This window comes from Chelonia mydas, chromosome 3 (genome assembly GCF_015237465.2).
Source record: "Chelonia mydas isolate rCheMyd1 chromosome 3, rCheMyd1.pri.v2, whole genome shotgun sequence".
Classification (NCBI taxonomy): Eukaryota; Metazoa; Chordata; order Testudines; family Cheloniidae; genus Chelonia; species Chelonia mydas.
This window is the reverse complement of record NC_057851.1, coordinates 196298625-196318272: the sequence shown is the minus strand read 5'-3', so window position 1 is coordinate 196318272 and position 19648 is coordinate 196298625. Positions and strand designations below refer to the sequence as shown.

The following is a 19648-nucleotide window of genomic DNA, read 5'->3' as shown; positions in this document are numbered from 1 at the left end:
AGGGGGTAAGTGGGATGAGCTAGGTAAGGGGTTCTTTCTTCTGGAGCCATGGAGTGGGGTGAGTAATAGGGAGGGAATGGGGGACAGAGAAAGAGGCTGTGGGGAGGGCAGAGAAGTGAAGGGTAAAAAGTCTCCCTGTGTGTTGGAGTAGGAGGTAGGGAGGGAAGGCAGCATCTGTGTGTGGCAAGGGGATGGGATCTGTGTTGGAGTGGGGGTGGGTAGTGAGGGGAGGGGTTCGGCAGCGGGTATGTGTGTGGCAGGGGGATGGGGTCTGTGTTGGGGGGGGGTGGAGGAAGGGAGGGGAGGGGGTCTGTGTGTGGCAGGGGGTGGACAAGGGGAGGGGGGGTCTGTGTGTGGTGGGAGGTGAAGGAGGGGAGGGGAAGGAAGGGGGGGTCTGTGTGTGGTGGGGGATGGGGAAGCCGGTCTCTGTGTGGCAGGGGGGTGGACGAGGGGGGGGGGGTCTGTGTGTGGTGGGCAGTGGAGGAGGGGAGGGGGTCTGTGTGTGGCGGGGAGTAGGGTGGGGAACCGGGGTCTGTGTGTGGTGGGGGAGTGAAAGGGGGGGGGTCTGTGAGTGGCAGGGGGTGGGGTGGGGAACAGGGGTCTGTGTGTGGTGGGTGAGTGAAGGGGGGGTCTGTGTGTGGTGGGCAGTGGAGGAGGGGACTGAAGGGGGGGTCTGTGTGTGGCGGGGGGTTAGAGGTGGGAAAGCGGGTCTGTGTGTGGTGGGGGAGCGAATGGGGGGGGTCTGTGTGTGGCGGGGGAGTGAAGGGGGGGGTCTGTGTGTGGCGGGGGGTGGGGTGGGGAACCGGGGTCTGTGTGTGGTGGGTGAGTGAAGGGGGGGTCTGTGTGTGGTGGGCGGTGGAGGAGGGGAGTGAAGGGGGGGGGTCTGTGTGTGGCGGGGGGTTAGAGGTGGGGAAGTGGGTCTGTGTGTGGCGGGGGAGTGAAGTGGGGGTCTGTGTGTGGTGGAGCAGGGGAGTGAAAGGGGGGGGTCTGTGTGTGGTGGGCGGTGGAGGAGGGGAGTGAAGGGGGGGTCTGTGTGTGGCGGGGGAGTGAAGGGGGGAAGCGGGTCTGTGTGTGGGGGGGAATGAAGGGGGGGTCTGTGTGTGGTGGGGGGGTGGAGGTGGGGAAGCGGCTGTGTGTGTGGCGGGGGGGTGAATGGGGGGGTCTGTGTGTGGCAGGGGAGTGAATGGGGGGGTCTGTGTGTGGCGGGGGGGTGGAGGTGGGGAAGTGGGTCTGTGTGTGGTGGGGGTGTGAAGGGGGGTCTGTGCGTGTGGCGGGGGGATGAATGGGGGGGTCTGTGTGTGGTGGGGGGGTGGAGGTGGGGAAGCGGGTCTGTGTGTGGTGGGGGGGTGAAGGGGGAGTCTGTGTGTGGCGGGGGGGTGGTGGGGAAGCGGCTGTGTGTGTGGTGGGGGAGTGAAGGGGGGGTCTGTGTGTGGCGGAGGGGTGAAGGGGGGGTCTGTGTGTGGCGGAGGGGTGAAGGGGGGGTCTGTGTGTGGCGGGGGGGGTGAAGGGGGGTGTGTGTGGCGGGGAGGTGGAGGTGGGGAAGCGGGTCTGTGTGTGGTGGGGGAGTGAAGGGGGGGTCTGTGTGTGGTGGGGGAGTGAAGGGGGGGTCTGTGTGTGGCGGGGGGGTGGAAGTGGGGAAGCGGGTCTGTGTGTGGCGGGGGGGTGAAGGGGTGTGTGTGTGGCGGGGAGGTGGAGGTGGGGAAGCGGGTCTGTGTGTGGTGGGGGAGTGAAGGGGGGGTCTGTGTGTGGCGGCGGAGTGAAGGGGGGGTCTGTGTGTGGCGGAGGGGTGGAAGTGGGGAAGCGGGTCTGTGTGTGGTGGGGGAGTGAAGGGGGGGTCTGTGTGTGGCGGGGGGGTGGAAGTGGGGAAGCGGGTCTGTGTGTGGCGGGGGGGTGAAGGGGGGTGTGTGTGGCGGGGAGGTGGAGGTGGGGAAGCGGGTCTGTGTGTGGTGGGGGAGTGAAGGGGGGGTCTGTGTGTGGCGGCGGAGTGAAGGGGGGTGTGTGTGTGGCGGGGGGGTGGTGGGGAAGCGGGTCCGTGTGTGGCGGAGGGGTGAAGGGGGGGTCTGTGTGTGGCGGGGGGATGGAGGTGGGGAAGCGGGTCCGTGTGTGGCGGGGGGCGGGGAGGAGGCTCTGGCTCGGGCCCCGCCCTCCCGCCGGGGGCTCCGTGACGCAGGCCGCTGGCGGGATCGCGCCGGATCCCGCCCCCCCCCCGCCGCCAGCCTAGTCGCGCCGCCCCCGCTCCCCCTTTAAATAGCGCGGCAGGGCCGCGCCGCTGCCAGAGCAGCCCGTGCAGCAGCCCGCGCCCCGCACCCCGCGCCCCGCACCATGCCGCCCCTGGCGCTGCTCAGCCTGCTGGGAGCCGCCGCGCTGGCAGGTGAGTGCCTTCAGCACCCTGGAGAGCGGGCTGCCCCCGGCCCGCAGCCTGCAGCACCGGGCACCGGACAGCTCCGCCGCGCAGGGACCCCCGCTCCCGCAGCTACAGACCCGGGGGCAAGACCCGGCCCCTCGGGTCGGCCGGTCTGTCTGAGCGATAGCTGGAGAGAGAATGTCACCCACCCGCCCCTCTGTTCTGCGGGTATTAGTCATGTAGCCACCCATGAATTGTGCCCAGCGTCAGTGGCTGGAGCTACATGTCCTGTGTACCCAGAGAATATATCCCACGGGGTGGGCACTCACCCAGGAAAGCTCATGCTCCACTAGGTCTGTTAGCCGACAGCGTGCCAGGGGACTCTGCCGCTTTTACAGATCCAGACTAACAGGGCTACCCCTCTGAGGCGGGAGAGTATATTGTGTGTACCTATACGGAGACTATAGACGGCATGCTTCTTTTATATCTACACAGACACTGATATCATATATATATCAGTGTCTGTGTGTGTGTGCCATAGATAGCGTGAGCACTTGCAAATACAAACCCCCAAATTTGGTCATTTGTGGCTCAGAGTAGAAACAACCCTGACTGCTTTAACTTTACTAGACAGACTGGACAGAAATTAGGACAGTTGAAAGTAATCAAAAATAAAGAGAGGAAATGGTCCCCATATTGGATTTAGGAGAATACAAACAGGTAATAAGTGTCTTTGTCTCTTCTCCAACTCCCATCCTATTAACTGGTTGAGATGTTAAAAAAATGTCATTGTCTGGGAAAAAATCTGCTATGCGGATTCCGTTTAACACGGTAAGTGAACTAAAACTCCGGGTAGATTTTTTGACAAAGTGGTGTTTGGTTTTTAGTTGATGTTAGTCAGCGTACTCTTAAAAAATAAAAAAAGAACAAAAAAAATGTCCAACCAACTGACCAAAAAAACCTCTTGCTGTTGGAGGGAAATTTTACCGACATTGAGAAGGGAAATGTTTTGTCCTGGAGGATTACGCCATCTGTTGAGATTTTGTCGTCATTTCTATCCACCCCACTTTAATTATTTAGATTGAGCATGGATGGCGGCACGTTGCCTCCTTACTGAAACTAATGGATCACTTGAAATCAAAGGATAGATTTATTTGCTGCAACTGTCAAACAGACCTGAATTCTGGAAGAGGAGAAAACCCGCTAATTGAGTGGTTTATTTCTGTCAAATGGTCTGCGAGTTTGCATAGTCCTCTGCAAAAGCTGGACATGAAGACCCCTGGAGATTTAACAAGATGCTCAGAGTCAACAGTACGACTATGGAGAGGTGCTTCGGCAGGCAATGGTTTCTATGTAATGGGTGTTGGCTAAAGACAAGGTGTTTCTAGAAATTTAAAGGGAAAGCATTAACAAAAATCAATATACTCTTCATGGATGGTTAAGCAGTAATATTACATACATGGAATTCTTGTTAAATTTACCAATTAATTGTATTCATATGCCCGATTTTAGAAATCTTTAATATGTTAAAAGTAAGGATGGAGAAACATAGTGTCTTCTTGAATGGTTTTGCCAATTTAGTCTTTCATAAACCATATTCTTATTCTGTATTCTGCTTCTATTCATTTGGGATCTGATTCTGCTACCCTTACTCTCATTGTGTAGTACCCAATTCCTCCACTATTCCCATTGATTTCAGTGGACTCATCACAGAGTAAGGTATTATTCAGAGTAAGCATCTGTTCACTGTAGTGCTTGGTAATCTTCCTACCCTGTTAACTGTATAATTAGTGCTAAGGATCAATTTTTTTAATACACCTTTTCCTTACACTACTCAAAAGCTAATCAACCATCTGTTTACTTTATCTCCAGTATGACAATTACATTGACGTCTGAAGGTTTTTAGTCTAATTTTATGCAAAATAAGTTAATTAGAAGCAACTGGCAAAATATAATAGGGAGCTGATTTTAAAGTAGCAAAGCTAGTATTTTTAGGGAATAGAGATTTTTGTTCATGTTGTTTTGATTTCACAGGTTTTTATATTAAACTTAACTCAAGCAATTTACATGAGCTCTATAACTAAAACCAAAATGAATATTTTCTTATACATACTACCTAATTTCATTAGGGAAATTTAAAGGCTAACAGTGCATTTCTGGGATATTATTATTTCAGGTTTAAATACACGAAGAGGCATCAAATGGAAAGCAGAGTAAACCCAGCTATAGAAGTGCAATACTTTCACAGAATGAACTACCTCAAGTGTCTTGTTGCTATAATAAAGCAGAAATGAAAAAGGAAGAGATAAGTGCTTACATATAGGGCCTAATCCAAAAAGCTCACTGAAGACCATCAGAGTTGGTCCATTGCTTCACTGGGCTTTGGATCAGGCCTTTCTTGTATATTTTTATTTGGATGTGACATCACAGCCAACACTATGTAAATGCAATTTCTTATTTTGACTGTATAGCTTTCAAAAGTCACAGGGGTAAGTAAACTATAGGATTGGCAAGTCTTTTTTTTTTTTAAACTCACCAATTCCTGCAGCCTCCTGAATTTTATTTTCATTCCTACCAAACTTGGACTTATATGATCTTTGTTAAAAAAAGAATTTTTGCTTGAAATTTCCATTTCAGTCAGGGATTGTGCTGTCGTGAGTCATCAGCACTGATGAAAATTTGAAACAGTGACCTATCGGAGAATCTACATGGCTACACCAAAACAATCATAAATTGATGCGAGTAAAACTAATGCTGATTTATGGCTTACTTTTTTGAAAGTGGTGAGCACCTGCAGTTCTCATGCTTTTAGTGGTATTTGTGATCACTCAACACCTTTGAAAATCAGGCCATCTGGTTTTCGTGGCCTAAACATATTTGATACAGGAGGGGGAAATGTGCATATGATGTCTACCAGGTAGGTATTAAAAATAAAGTTAAGACAGTGTTTAAAATATAGGGTTTGCTTTTCTGTACTCTTCCTGATTTTGTTCCTACTTTATCAAGCTAGAGCTGTATATGTGAGAGAAAAGACATATAGGGCAGATTCACTGCCCTGCTCCAATCCTTTGTGCTGCTGAGGCAGTGAAAACATCTCCATCTCCCAAACAGCTACAGAACCTGTGTAGAAAGCTCCTACATGCACCCACTGCAACCCAGTGCAGGATGATTATATAGCCAGAGAGTGCTGTACTCCAGCTGTCCCCAGCTGGCAGCCAGTCCACTGGGACTCTTGCCAGCTGGCACAGGTTAGAGCAACCTACAGCAGGGAAGAACAGAGCAGACTGGCTACCTGATGGCTTCCCTTCTGCTGCTTTGAGTGGATCTTTGCCACAGCAGAGAATCTGCCTCATATATTTTTTTTTTCAGCTCTCATGTGAATTTGATATTCATTTTATTCCCCCATGGAGGGCTAATATGACACTTGTCCAATATTCTCTATTTCTCCTGACATTGTTACGATGGCCTCACACCTCTTATTGGCCTTGGAGTGTCATCTTTCATCATCAGACAAATGCTGCTTGCAGAACATTTATCTGCCCGTGACTCTTGGAGAAACTGGAGTTTTGGAATGACAGAATGGCACAGCGCTGTCTTGATTTCTATATTAACATGCACTTGCTATTCAAGAGACTGCACAGAGTTAGGATTGTTAATATTTTAAAGTGATCAAGGGATGAAGACATTTTATATTCTGTGTCTTACCAAATTAAACAAGTGTCAATCAGATGGGGTGCTCTGTGGCTGGATCATTAGAAAGGACACAAAACAGCCACAGGCAACAGTTTATTCACATTTGTGCAGCAAACTTTGCAAGTGCTCCTATGTTTTCTGATGGAATGAGTCACACCAACTCACAAAGGTGAGAAGAGGCTATGAGCTGGATCATCCCCTCAGCTTACACATGATGAGAGGGGAAGCGCCACCTCCATTACGCTGTTCTCCCCACACTGGGATCCAGGGGGTGACCCTACAGGGGGACCCCAAGCACAGGAGCCTCTACTGTACTTAGTGTGTGTGGAAGGGGGCAAGTGATGTGCTCTCCAGGGATAAGTTTTAATAGGAACTGGAAAGCTGCCACATACCCTGCAGGACATTGTATGGTGCCACATTTCCTGTTCTCTCTCTCAGAGATAGTTTCTGCAACAGGTCACTGAGTGTATGCCTGAGGATGAAGGTAGGTTAGATTCCAGCACCATCAGTACTGCGGTTACTTGGTATGTTATTTCCTCCTGTTACTTAAATAAATAACCTGCTTCAGTCAGCCCCAAATACTAATGGTGGAGGAGTGTGATTAGCTTTAAACAGCACCCTCGCCTGCACACCAACTGGAGTTCTGTTAGAAATGATTGGGTGGGGACTTATTACAGTTTGGAGCTGCATTAACTACCTCTGGGTCCCCTCTAGGACTTCAACTCTGCAGTCATAGGGGAAAACCATCCAACGGTAGCACATCTGCTATATCCATACTGCTGGATGTAGAAGGTAGGCCATTGGAGCTACAGAGATTCAGTCATGCGTGAAACAGACTCCTGACTCTACAAACCCATATACCATGGGGTTGGAAGGTCTTGCTCCCAACTGACAATGCAAAACCACAGACTCCTCTCTGTTGAGTGGATGAGGTCAGCCTCACAGAATTTTGCTGGTTCTTTGTGAGAGGGGGCAGACTGGCTCAATTTTCTCTTAGGCTGCTTTATTGTGCCCATCTTCTAAATCCCACCAGTCATAGGGTCATAAAGAAGGCAACAGTTGAGTTGAATGTGATCTTTATTTGCATTACTATACACAATATGGTGAGGCAAAGGCACAGAGACAGGCTTCACTCCAAAGCCCCTTGCTTCTGCATAGTTATGTCTGGCTGGCCACCTTATCTAATTCCATCTCTGAAAAAACCCATAGAGAGTCCCATTCATGTGATTCTACAAGGTTTATTATTGGACAGTAACAATGCTTGTTAAGCAGTAAAAGAGCCTATTGTAGCACTAATGAATGAAATAAACAGAGTAAAAATGATCTATTCACACTCAGCAGCTCCTTCACAAATGTCAACAGCTTGGGACAGAGTCACTAACGCTTGTGCATGGCGGTGTTAATTATATCTTCCTGGTGCTAGCCTAGTCTTGATACCCTTGGGGGGAGAGGGGAGGGAATTCTGCAACTTCCCTCCCTTGGGAGTTAGCAGCCTCCTATGCAATGGCCTGGAGGGGAGCAAAGAGGAAACTTTGCTGGATCAACCCATCTCCATGCCATCTTGGCTATACTTTTTCCCCAACAAATGCCTCAGTGTTCAAGCTTCACTCAACCTCTGGAGGTCCCAGTTGGAGGGGGCATGATGGCTGCTTTCCATTCTCAAGTTTGGGCTTCCAATCCTACTCAGAGCTCTGAGTGTCTCCACAGCAGACCTTCTGCACCCTACCGAGAAGTTGGAGTAGAAGCTGAGAATGAATATGGGCCCTTAAAGTGGTCACATCTACATGAGATAACTCACTATACAGCTCTTTAATTGGCCCTCACATGATCAGAAGGGCAATGGCTTTTCTGTGTTTCCTTCTTATGCTAGAAATGTCAACAGCAGCCACAGAAATAACATGTGGGTTGAAATGTGTTGCCGAACTACGAGAATATAGATCTGAGCTTCAAACATTAATTAAAGCCACACAATGCCCCGGGGAGAAAGCTATTCTATGCTGTTACAAATGGGCATCTCTCAGAAACTAAATCACTTATTCAGAGTCACATAATCACTCAGGAACAGACAAGGGAATAGAACCCAGGAGTTTAGATTCCAGTTTCCTGTTCTCTAATGCCAGCCCACAACCCAGGCCGGCAGGTACTTTAGATAGGTATAATATAAAATAACTCTTGGCTGCACCTACAAACAGCCGATTCGAGGTCAATTTGCCCAATGACTCTGGTCAGTAAGATTAACGTTGGCTTTTGTGTTGTATGAATCCATGATATTGTAAATTTTCCCCCTTCCAGGTGTCAGTTCCATGTCAATGGAAAAAGACCATGTTGAAGAAACGGTGAGTAGCCATATCTCATAAAGTGTTGTATGTAGAAAGTTTCAATCAAAAATACTCTCCACCAATTTTTAACACTTGGGGTAACATTTTCAAATGCACTTAAGTTATAGGCACCTAAATCCCATCAGCTTTCAACAGGCTCCTTAAACCCAGAGTGTTAAAAGATATTTAGGCACTGCTGCACTCAGTGTTGCAATGCCTAACTGACTGAGGAGCCTATATTGCCTTTGCAAAATGGATTTAGGTGCTTAGAAGCCTAAATCCCATTGTCAATAGGATTTTGGCTCCTAAGTGCTGAAATCCCTTCAGAAAATTTTGTTTTCAATGCCTAACTGACTGAGGATCCTACAAAAGTGTTGAAATCCCTTCAGATAATTAGAAGCTTTAACTATTAAAAAAACAGAAGCCCTGTGTGTTTTGTTATTAGCTCCAGAAAGCCCTTAAAATTACATTACATTGTTATGTAGGGAAAAAGCTCTTTTAGATCATTTAGATTTTTTTTATTTTTACATTTTATTAGTTAATTTTCCTTTCCTTCAGAGGACTATACAGTTGAACTCTTGCTACTAAGAATCAGGCATTATATAGCACAGACTTGGCAAAAAAAAGTACTTATTGAGACTCAATATCGCATTTCTGAAATAGCTGGCTATAAAACATGTGGCATATACAGAATATATAATGGTGTGATCTGGTTTGACTGGCACTCCCGAGCCATGTGGTCACCCCAAACTCAGCCAATAAACCCTTTACACCACACCACATCCTTGTACATACTTTACAACGTGATAGCCAGGAAAAAGATGTTTCTGTGTTCTGGTTTTTTAAAGTTATCTTTCTAAAGGCTCCTGTGTGTTGTTTATGACAGTACTTTGCACTTCTATGGAATATTTACTGTAAGGAACTCTATAAATGAGTGGACGCCTCCCAGGCATTCACTCGTGGCCCCAGTGCAGCCCTGCAAGTGGCCCCTCATCTCAGTTTCCCTTTTAAGTCCCCAGTTACTCTATGGACGCTTAACTTCCAGTCCATACAGAGTTTATTAATAAAACAGTTGAACCCCACCCCCCCCAAGCATAATTCAGATCACCTCAGTGCAAGTAAAAAGAAAAGGAGTACTTGTGGCACCTTAGGGACTAACAAATTTATTTGAGCATAAGCTTTCGTGAGCTACAGCTCACTTTGTCGGGTGCATTCAGTGGAAAATACGGTGGGGAGCTTTATATACACAGAGAACATGAACCAATGGGTGTTACCATACACACTGTAACGAGAGTGATCAGGTAAGGTGAGCTATTACCAGCGGGGGGGGGGGGGGGGGGCGACACCTTTTGTAGTGACAGCCCCGCAACCTGAAGCAAATACTCACCAGCAACCACACAACAGAACCACTAACCCAGGAACCTATCCTTGCAACAAAGCCCGTTGCTAACTGTGTCCACATATGTATTCAGGGGACACCATCATAGAGCCTAATCACATCAGTCACACTATCAGAGGCTCGTTCACCTGCACATCTACCAATGTGATATATGCCATCATGTGCCAGCAATGCCCCTCTGCCATGTACATTGGTCAAACTGGACAGTCTCTATGTAAAAGAATAAATGGACACAAATCAGACTTCAAGAATTATAACATTCAAAAACCAGTCGGAGAACACTTCAATCTCTTTGGTCACTCGATTACAGACCAGAAGTGGCAATTCTTCAACAAAAAAGCTTCAAAAACAGACTCCACCGAGAGACTGCTGAATTGGAATTAACTTGCAAACTGGATACAATTAACTTAGGCTTGAATAAAGACTGGGAGTGGATGGGTCATTACACAAAGTAAAACTATTTCCCCATGTTTATTCCCCCCCCTCCCCACTGTTCCTCAGACGTTCTTGTCAACTGCTGGAAATGGCCCAGCTTGATCATCACTACAAAAGGTCCCACCCCCCGCACCACTCTCCTGCTGGTAATAGCTCACCTCACCTAATCACTCTCATTACAGTGCGTATGATAACACATTATTTCATATTCTCTGTGTATATAAATCTCCCCACTGTATTTTCCACTGAATGCATCCGATGAAGTGAGCTGTAGCTCACAAAAGCTTATGCTCAAATAAATTTGTTAGTCTCTAAGGTGCCACAAGTCCTCCTTTTCTTTTTGCGGATACAGATTAACACGGCTGCTACTCTGAAATCAGTGCAAGTAGTCTCAAACTCACATGTCCTCTGCATCATTGACATAACACATACCACATTCTGGCACCTTCCGTCACACCTGGACTCTGTCAGTCCTCCTTTGTCCCTCTGCCAGGACAGCGGCCCCAACTCTTCCCGCTGGGGTGCAACCCCACTCTTCCTAAGGGGAACCCCCAGACTCTCTGCTGGGAGTATCATTGGCAGGGAAGCATTCTGCACTCCCCTCAGCCCTCTCATTGTTCCTCAGGATCCAGCTCTCCAGCAAGGAGACGTCAGCAAGGAAGCTGCTTCCCCTTCCTTCTGCCTTCTTTGGCCTTTAACTCCATCTCAGAGCCAGCAGGCATCTCCCTCTGCTAATCCTCCTGCCTTCAGCTCTCCGGCTGCGACTCTGTGGCTGGGCGATGTCAGGCAGCAAACCCCTCTTGCTACTCCTCAGCCTTATCCCAGGAACCACCTTCTCTCTCTGGCAGCACTCCTCTCCTGCCCTTCCTGACTCACCTTTCATAGCCTCCACTTGCTGCCTTGCCCTCTTAATTGGTCCAGCTGGGAGCTTGTGGACCAGAATAGGAGAGCTGAGCTCAGTTTCATTGAATGGGCCAGCTACCCTGTTATGACCTCAATGTGATTTACAAATTAATTAATTATGAGTCACCTGAGGCACAGGTGATTTGTGAAGTAGAGCCAAGTATTAAAACCAGCCCTCTATTCAAGCCACTGGACACATTCCTTCTCTTTTTAAAATCATTTTACCAGTACAAATCCTAAACGTTGCAGATATTGCTTATTATTTGTATGCTAATAGTGCATAGAAGAGGAGATCAGAGCCCCATTTTGCTAGGCACTGCACAGATCCATAACAAAAGGCCCACCCCTGAAGAGTCTGTTATCTAAGTAGACAAAAGGTGGGAGAAATGAACCATTATCATCCCCATTTTATCGACATGGAACTGAGGTGCAGAGAGATGAAGTGACCTGCACAAGGTTACACAGGAAGTCTCTGGTAGAGATGGGAACCCAGATCTTCTTGAGTCACAGCTAAACATCTCTCTGATAATGCATGATTGGACATATGCAGAATTTTAAAAAGTTTTACACTTGAACTGTGCTTTTCTCCAACTACTGCTTCTTCTAGGTAACACGATGTATAGTGGAAATTCTCTCTACCGCTCTGTCTAAACCAAACGCTCCACCAATAAATCCTCTGTGCAAAGATATCCTTAAGAAGAGTAAGTGCAATACTAAATGAATTTGAGATGCTCATTGAATCAGTGTCATTGCTGAGGAAGAGAATTTGGTAGATGTGACAATTTTATAAACACAATGACTTTACGATGTGTTCTCATTTTATAGGGCAGATGCATTTGCCATTTTAATTTCATGTCTAAGAAAAATGTCTTCAAGGTTAATAGTACTTCTTAAAATATCATTTTTGTTTTTTCTGAGCTCTGAATCCAAACCATATTTTTCAAGTGTTATGAAAAGCCATTGTTTGTTATTCCAAAATGCAAATATGAAAGGATGTAATTTTGCAACATGAACAGTAGAATTACTGACCATGAAAAAATAAGTTAAGACCCTGTTCTTACTGATAAGTCATCCTTAAAGTTGAGTAATCTTTTTTTGTGTGAGCAATCCCGTTGAAGTGGGACTACACATGCAAGTAAGGAATACTCAGAAGAGTAAAGGGTGGAGGATTAAGTCTGTTGTTGATAACTCTAGCAAAATAATGTTCAGAGTGCATTCTACCCAGCATTACAAACACCTGAATATTATAGGGCATGCTCCTCTTCCTATTGATTTCAATGTCAAAACTACCATTGCCTTCAATAGATAGAGGACTGGGTTAATTTAGGCTGGCCTTGAGCTGGTGGCTAACAATGGATTAAGAATCCCAGGCTAAACCAATCATCTGGACAGACAAAAGACAATGAAACAAATAACCAATTTCCTATGCTTAACATCTCTTGTGAAGCATGAGAAAATAGACGAGTTTTTCAGCAAGCCCCGAAGAGGAACAAATTTGGGCTATTTCTGACAAAACAGAGAATGCATTGCAAAATGGAAGGAGTTTGCCAGCAGCTGCTCTTTAAACCAACAAGGCTCCAGCTTGAGTGCTTTTGCTGATGACAACTGTGTCAGTGTTACATTGGAAAGAAGCAGTGTTTCAAGTAGGCAGGTACCAGCCTATTCGGGGGTTCATATCCATCCCGAAACTACTAGGCAGCCAATGCTGTGTCCAGAATTCAGAGCCCTGGAGGAATGCTCCAAGGAACTGAAAATTATCCTCTGAGGTCTCGTGCTAGTAGCAAATCTCCTCAGGGTCATGGAATTTAGCACAAAGAGACAGGCATAAACCTGGTTGCATAGTTTATTAAGAGCTATAGCGAACGGTGGCTAAACTTAACAGTGTGGCAAACTACAGGACTTGCTTTTTTCGTCTTTCCAACTGATGTTTAATTTACAGAAAAATAAAAAGACTGGAGCTTACCTATCAAGAAAAGCAATAAAAGTCCACATTTGATACTTCTCTCGGTAGAATGATAATCCGCAGCCTAGCACAATGATTAGAACATGGTGATTTTCATTGCTTTTCAAACACAGCTGGCGCAAATTTGGCTGAGATTTTCAAAAATCAGGAGTTATTTTGAATGTCTCAATTTTTGGGTGGCCAATTTGAAGCCCCCTAACGCTGCCTGATTTTCATAAAGGGCTGAATTTCAAGCCCGTTTAAGGGGTCTCAAGTTGGAAATCCAAAAATTGAGGCATTCAAAATCATTAGTCCTTTTTGAAAATCTTGGCCTTGATTATAGCTCTTTAAGCTGAATGTGCTTATCCTTACTACTGTATCTAATACCCAAACTGATAGCAGCTTGGACACCTTGCATTCCATTCTTGATATCCTGTTATATAATTTCTTGTTGGCATATGTATTAGCTGTCTTCCACTAAAGAAGAACAATTTTTGTGATGTTAGAGGATGCTATAAATGTAGACAGACCTCTTTCTAGAGCACCAAGAAACACAGATGCGGTCTATACAAAGTAAGACATATTAAACTGTGATGTTACAATCTGCATATCTTCAAGTTTTTGATTCTGATCTCACTCACACAGGTGTAAATCGGGAATATCTCCACTGAATTCAATGGAGTTACACCATACCATGTGTACATATAATACTATTACAACTGATATCAGAATCAGGCTCTTATTTAATATTTTGGAAACACCACAGAGTGCGAGATTTAAGTCTAATAACTACAGTATCATAACTTGGTATCACTTTGGTACTATGCATTCAAAAACCTTGAAAGATTTTTCTATTTGCTTTGAGTATGATGTTCTTTCTATATACCAGTCACTTTATTTGGGCAATTTGGAATGGTCTTAGGGTGCATGAATTGGAACAATTAAGGACTGACTTTGAAAGATGGTCTACATCTCCCATTGACTGTAACGTGAGCTAAAAGTGCTTAGTATTAGAGCTGGTTGAAAAACACCAGCAAATTAAAAGAAAAATGAATGGCAATTTTTAAGAGTTTTTAGAAAGGTTTGACCAGCTTTAAAAATACATTTTATTTATTTATTTTTTTGCATAAAAAATTCAATCCAACCAATTTAGCAGCATCAAAAACTAATCCTCTTATTCTGAATGAAGAATGTTAATGAAGAGTGTTAATGAAGAGTTGGGTTAACATTTTTGAACATAATTTTTGTTTTTGTAGGCGGCAGGCATAAAGCAGAGAAGAAAAATGAAAACGAGGAGGAGCAGCTTGAAGTGAGGCATTTGAAAGAATGGTCAGAGGATGAAAAGCATCAGCATGCAAGTGTAGAGGAAGAGAGAGGTCAGAAGGAAGCAAATGTAGAGAAACACCATCATGAGGAAGATGAGAGCAGAGGAGAGGAGGAAAAACACAATGGGGATAGTCATTCTCATGAGAATAGAATCCATAACGGAGAAAAAAAGCACCATCTGGACATAAGAGGTGAGGAAGAAGAGGATGATGAGAATAGCTATAAGAGAAATAACCACAGTGAAGAAGGAAGCAAAGAAAAGAAGCATCATGCTGAAGAGTCAGGAGAGCTTCCAGACAAAAGGTTTCACTCTGTAGCTAAAAGCATGGAGGAGTTCTCTCCTGGGGATGATAGACACTCTGTGAGTCACAGGCACTCTGAGGAAAAGATGCACAGCAATGAAAAGAGAAGCCATGAAAGGGGGGAGGAGGAGGAGGAAGAGGAGGAGGAAGAGGAGGAGGAAAGCAGCGAAAGGAATCAGCATGAGTCTAAGGAACACGGTTCCTACCAGTACAGAGGGCGTGAAGAATCCGAGGAGAGTGAAGAAGCTGAGGAAGAAAAACGGCACTACCAAGCAAGACATAATCACAGAAAGCACAGAGTGGGCGACTCCTCCAAAGAGAGGCGAGATCACGAGGGTGAGAAAAGGAACCCGCTTGAGGAATCGAATGAGGAAGAGAACCGATTCTGGGATAAAAAGAGCCACTACCAGAAACACCATTATGAAGAGCCAGAGCATCATCGTGAGGAGAAGAGGAATTATTATGGGAAACGCAGCTCTGAAGATGTGGAGGAGAAGAGGCACGCTGGCCGCGAGAGCGAGGAGTACAGAGAGCAGAGAGTACAGAACAAGGAGAACAGTGAAGAGGAAGACAAGAGGCACCACCTTAGTTGGGAAAGCGAGGAAGAACGACATGAGAAAAAGAGACACCATGATGAACCACGTGAGGCAGTGAGACATCACTATGAGGGGAGGAAACACCACAGTGAAGAGAGTGAGGAAGAGCTGGATAAGTACCATGGTCACAGCAGCAGGGATGAGAAGAGACATCATGGTGAGGGCAGACACCACTTCCACGACGGGGAAGATGGGGAGACACACAAGCTGCACAGCGGAGAGAGCAAAGGACAGTCGACAGGGCACTACAGCACTGAGGAGAGGGACAGCAAGGAGAAAAGGCATTATCCTGGCTACGACGAGGTGGATGCTGAAATAGAAAAGAGACATGACAGTGAGGATCAGAAACAAGACAATGAGGATAGTGCGGAGAAAGTGAGGTATGGGGAGAAGGAGTATAAGAGTCACTTCCCTGCAGAGAATGAGAAAAGAGCTGCAATTCGGTACAGTCCCTTCTACGACCGCCTACAGTGGAAAAGCAGGCACTTGGACAAAAAGGACAATATGGAGGACCAGATTCTGGGGAGTGAACAGGAAAGTAGACCCAGCATGAATGAGAAGAATTTCTTCCCTGAATATGACTATGACTGGTGGGAGAAAAAGCACCTTCTGGATGGTCTGAATCACGGGCACGGCGAGAAGAGAAATCTCGGAAGGCTCCGCAAACCTGATATAAAAAGACAGTATGACAGGATGGATCAACTCGCCCAGCTTCTGAATTACAGGAAGAAATCAGCTGAATTTCCAGAACTGTACAATTCTGGGGAAGACCTAAAAAAGCGTCACATGATCAGGAGCGACAAGGGAAATCTCAGCCAGAGGCCTCTGACGGAAGAGGAGGTACGTGTTTATGAGTTTCTATGAAAAGAAAAGTGACACTGATATTACTTAACAAGCTCAGACTTTAGCTCCACCTACAAAAATGATATCAGTAGAATCTCAGAGCGAAACATCACAAGAAATGTACTGAAATTTCATTAAGGGCCAGGTCCTGATATAAATCAGAGTGGCTTGACTGAATTCAATGGAGCTGTGCTGATGTGCACTTCCAGAACTAATTTTAAAGGCACATTACACACATCCTCACAGTCTCCAAATAGTCTAATTCCCCACATCAGGACACACACAGATTGCTAGATCTCACAATATGCTCCAGTACAGCCATTTCAATGAATGTTCTGCAGGTAAGAGCAGAATGTCAGCACACATCAGATGTATGCAGCTGAATTGGTGATGTGTTGCATCTACCTGATATCTTTGGCAAGAGGGAAGGAGGTAATAGGAGTTGTGTGCACATGGAATAGAGAACAAGCCTCTTAATATACAGCAGTAGATGCGTAAGAGTTTCCCTGGGAGGAATTTGATTTTGTATGTGAATTTCCATATTGTGCCATTTATGTGTTTCATAAAATAGAACCACTGTGATCACAACAAAGATTACACTAACTTCCAACGAGCTTGCCTGGATCTTAACCTAAATATGTGTGATCTCAAGCGGTTAGGATTAGCAACATGTGGAATACTAGCACAGAAGTTCATAAAGAAAGTAGCTAGCATAAGACTTAAAAGCTGATGGACTTATGGTTTGGCCTCAGAGCACAGAACAAGGATATTGTGGACATTCCCTTAGTGCGGTTAGTGAAGTACTCTGGATAGTAGTAGCAACAGGAGATTGCACATAAATTGGGGAAGGTGCTGTATGATAGAGAGGCAGTTGGCATAGAGTAAATCCTGTTTTTAAATTATGGTAATAGTCTGATCTCCTGTACAGCCGTACTTTTGCAGAATATACCCCTTCTGTATTAGGACACATGACATACACTGTTTGTCTGGGCAATTATTGAACGGAAAACAGTGCTGTGAAGCCAGAGGTAGAGTGATTTCCACTATCCTATAGATGTGCAGTGATCACTCAAACTAACCACTCACTCTAGACAACTAAATAACTTTACATCAATATTTATAGTATAAAAGGAATTTCTGACAGTAAATAGAGGGAACTACAAGGGAATCCTGCAGCTATTGAGGTACCTTTATGTATGGAAGGGAAAACTGGCAAGTTATGAGACTACTGTACATTAACTGTTTATCCATCTACCTAATCTATTTGTTTACCTTGGTACAAATACGATCTTCCACCACAGAATTTGAGTGCCTCACAGCATTTTAAAAAGGAAGAAGAAACATCAGCTACATAATAATCAGAAATGCACAGTCATCATTAGGTCATTGAGTGCACCCTAACTCCAGTGTCCGACTCTATTCAGGGCTCCTTACTAGAGCTGGGCAACCCCCCTTTTTTTTGTTCATTGACAATTTTGAAAAGTGAAAAATAAAGTTGTTGGTCAAAACTTTTTTTTTTAATTTTCAGCAAAGCAAAGAGACAGAAAATGTCATTTTGGGTTGAACAAAAGTTCTCTGTTTTGACAAATCAACTGTTTCACTTTGATAATTTTTACATTTAAAAAAATTAGATTCATGTTAGCTTTGAAGCGAAGTCATTTCAAACTGGAAAAAATCAACCCATTTAATTTTGAAAATGATAGAATAAATCAGATTTTCTTTAAATTTTTTTTTTGCGGGGGGGGGGAGGGAGTGTCAGAAATGTTTTTGAAATTAATTGTTTGGTGAAAACACAAATTTGAAAAACATTTTGGATTGCCAACTCTGCATTTTTCCCACTAAAAAAGTTGGTTGAAAAAAATTTCGCCCACCACTACTGCTTGCCCAGGCAAAAATACCATTCAGGTTAATGAGAGTTTTGCCTGAGTAAACAGTGCTGACTTGGGCTCTATTTAGTTCAAATAGGAATTAATTCAGGGGAGTTCTATGGTTCATGTTATGTAGGTGGTCAGACTAGATGATTCACAGTGGTCCCTTCTGGCTTTATCAGCTCTGAATCGATATATAATTGAATGGAGGTGTTTTTCAGTAAACATGTAGTCTCTATTTTTTGTAATACAAAAGAACATTTGCCTACCTGTGCCATGCCCTAAAATGATCTTGGTTTCAATGCTTCATAGGAAAAAGAGCTGGAAAATCTGGCTGCTATGGATTTGGAACTGCAGAAAATAGCTGAGAAGTTCAACGATAACAGGAGGGGATGAAGACTGTGTAGAGTGGGTATATTTCAAAGCTAGGTGTAGCTTTATTTACTTAAAATACCTATATCTCTTGGTAATTCACTGCCACTGAAGTGTTATTTACCCTAAGACAGGAAATGCAGTTTACTGTCCACTGAAGTGTAGTGATTTACACAGCTGGAAATGTCTTTAATTTGCAGTTATGCTATTGAGATCCAACTAGCATGAATTCTAGGACATAAACTTACATGTACGGCAGATATTTTAATATGCTTGTGGAAATAATTGTATTTGTGTTCTTCAGAAATATTTGTCTGAGTTTGAAATAATAAAAACATTGATCTTGGACCAGAATCCTCCTCCTGGCTTGACTTGTTTTGGTCTAAATTTTGTGGATTATTTTCAAGTAACCCAGATCAGACAAACAGATTAAATAAAACACTGAAATGTAGTTTCTGGATGTTATTTCTGAAGGTTGAAATAGAACCACATGCACATTTTCTTTATCTTCTAGATAGCATGAGCATGCAAAACATGCCAGAACCTTGATGGTTTGCACCAATGACTCAAATTCATTGTCAGTATAATAGAGCCAGACTCACCCGGCAGCGCCTCCTGCTGGTTGTCCTTGGGAATTAGCTCATCAGCCTCTGGAGGGCCCTCTGCCATCTGGTGATCCGCCTTAGCGCCGGCCCCAGTCCCTCCCAGGACCCGGTGCCTCCTCCCACTGGGGTGCTGCCCCCTGGCAGTAAACCCCAACAATCCCTATGGATCTCCACCTCGCCTCAGTCTAGGCTGCTGCCAGTCATCGCTTAGCCCCACTCCCCGGGGCAGACTGCAGTGTATCAGCCACTCATCACAGGTGAGGGGAGTTTGGATCTGCTGCCTCCTTGCAACCCCAGTACCTAATAGGCCCTAATCTAGGCCTGGCAGCCTGGGGGTTTCCAGGCCGGAGCTCCCCTGCTCCCACGGCCTTTCCCCCTCAGCCCTTTTCCAATCTTGGTACTCCCTCAGGTCCCTGCAGCCGGGCCCTTCCCTCTCTGAACGCAGAGAGACACTCTGGCTAAGGCTTTAGCCTAGCAGCCCCTTTATAGGCCCAGCTGTGGCCTGACTGGGACATGGCCCAGCTGCAGCCATTTCCCCAATCAGCCTAGCTTCTTTGCCCTCAACCCTGGCTCTCTCCCAGGGCTGGCTTTTAAGTCCCACAGGGCAGGAACAGGTAACCACCCCGCTACAGTCAGTAAATGAAATTAGTTTCAGTAAATAAGTTTTGCAACATTATTGTATCAAACATGTGGTTGTTAGTT

General features: G+C 45.3%; 1 protein-coding gene across 2 annotated transcripts; it reads left to right on the top strand.

Moving 5' to 3' along the window:
* Positions 1 to 2199: 2199 nt before the first annotated feature.
* On the top strand, positions 2200 to 18792 carry CHGB (chromogranin B). 2 transcript variants are annotated; one of them, XM_043544079.1, is made up of 6 exons: positions 2250 to 2371; positions 8330 to 8373; positions 11700 to 11793; positions 14291 to 15325; positions 15566 to 16098; positions 18282 to 18792. In XM_043544079.1, exons 1-6 carry the CDS (start codon positions 2323 to 2325, stop codon positions 18363 to 18365), a joined length of 1839 nt encoding a protein of 612 aa, XP_043400014.1. In that variant the 5' UTR covers positions 2250 to 2322; the 3' UTR covers positions 18366 to 18792. The 2 variants fall into 2 exon arrangements, with proteins under 2 accessions (XP_037752103.1, XP_043400014.1); XM_037896175.2 differs by having other exon boundaries at positions 2200 to 2371; positions 14291 to 16098.
* The last annotated feature ends 856 nt before the right edge of the window (positions 18793 to 19648 follow it).

Excerpts from the sequence above, each read along its gene's own strand:
- CHGB (XM_037896175.2), top strand. The coding sequence starts at position 2,323 with ATGCCGCCCCTGGCGCTGCTCAGCCTGCTGGGAGCCGCCGCGCTGGCA. Across the intron at positions 2,372-8,329 it reads GGGAGCCGCCGCGCTGGCAG|GTGTCAGTTCCATGTCAATG; the intron begins GTGAGTGCCTTC and ends TCCCCCTTCCAG. Across the intron at positions 11,794-14,290 it reads CAAAGATATCCTTAAGAAGA|GCGGCAGGCATAAAGCAGAG; the intron begins GTAAGTGCAATA and ends TTGTTTTTGTAG.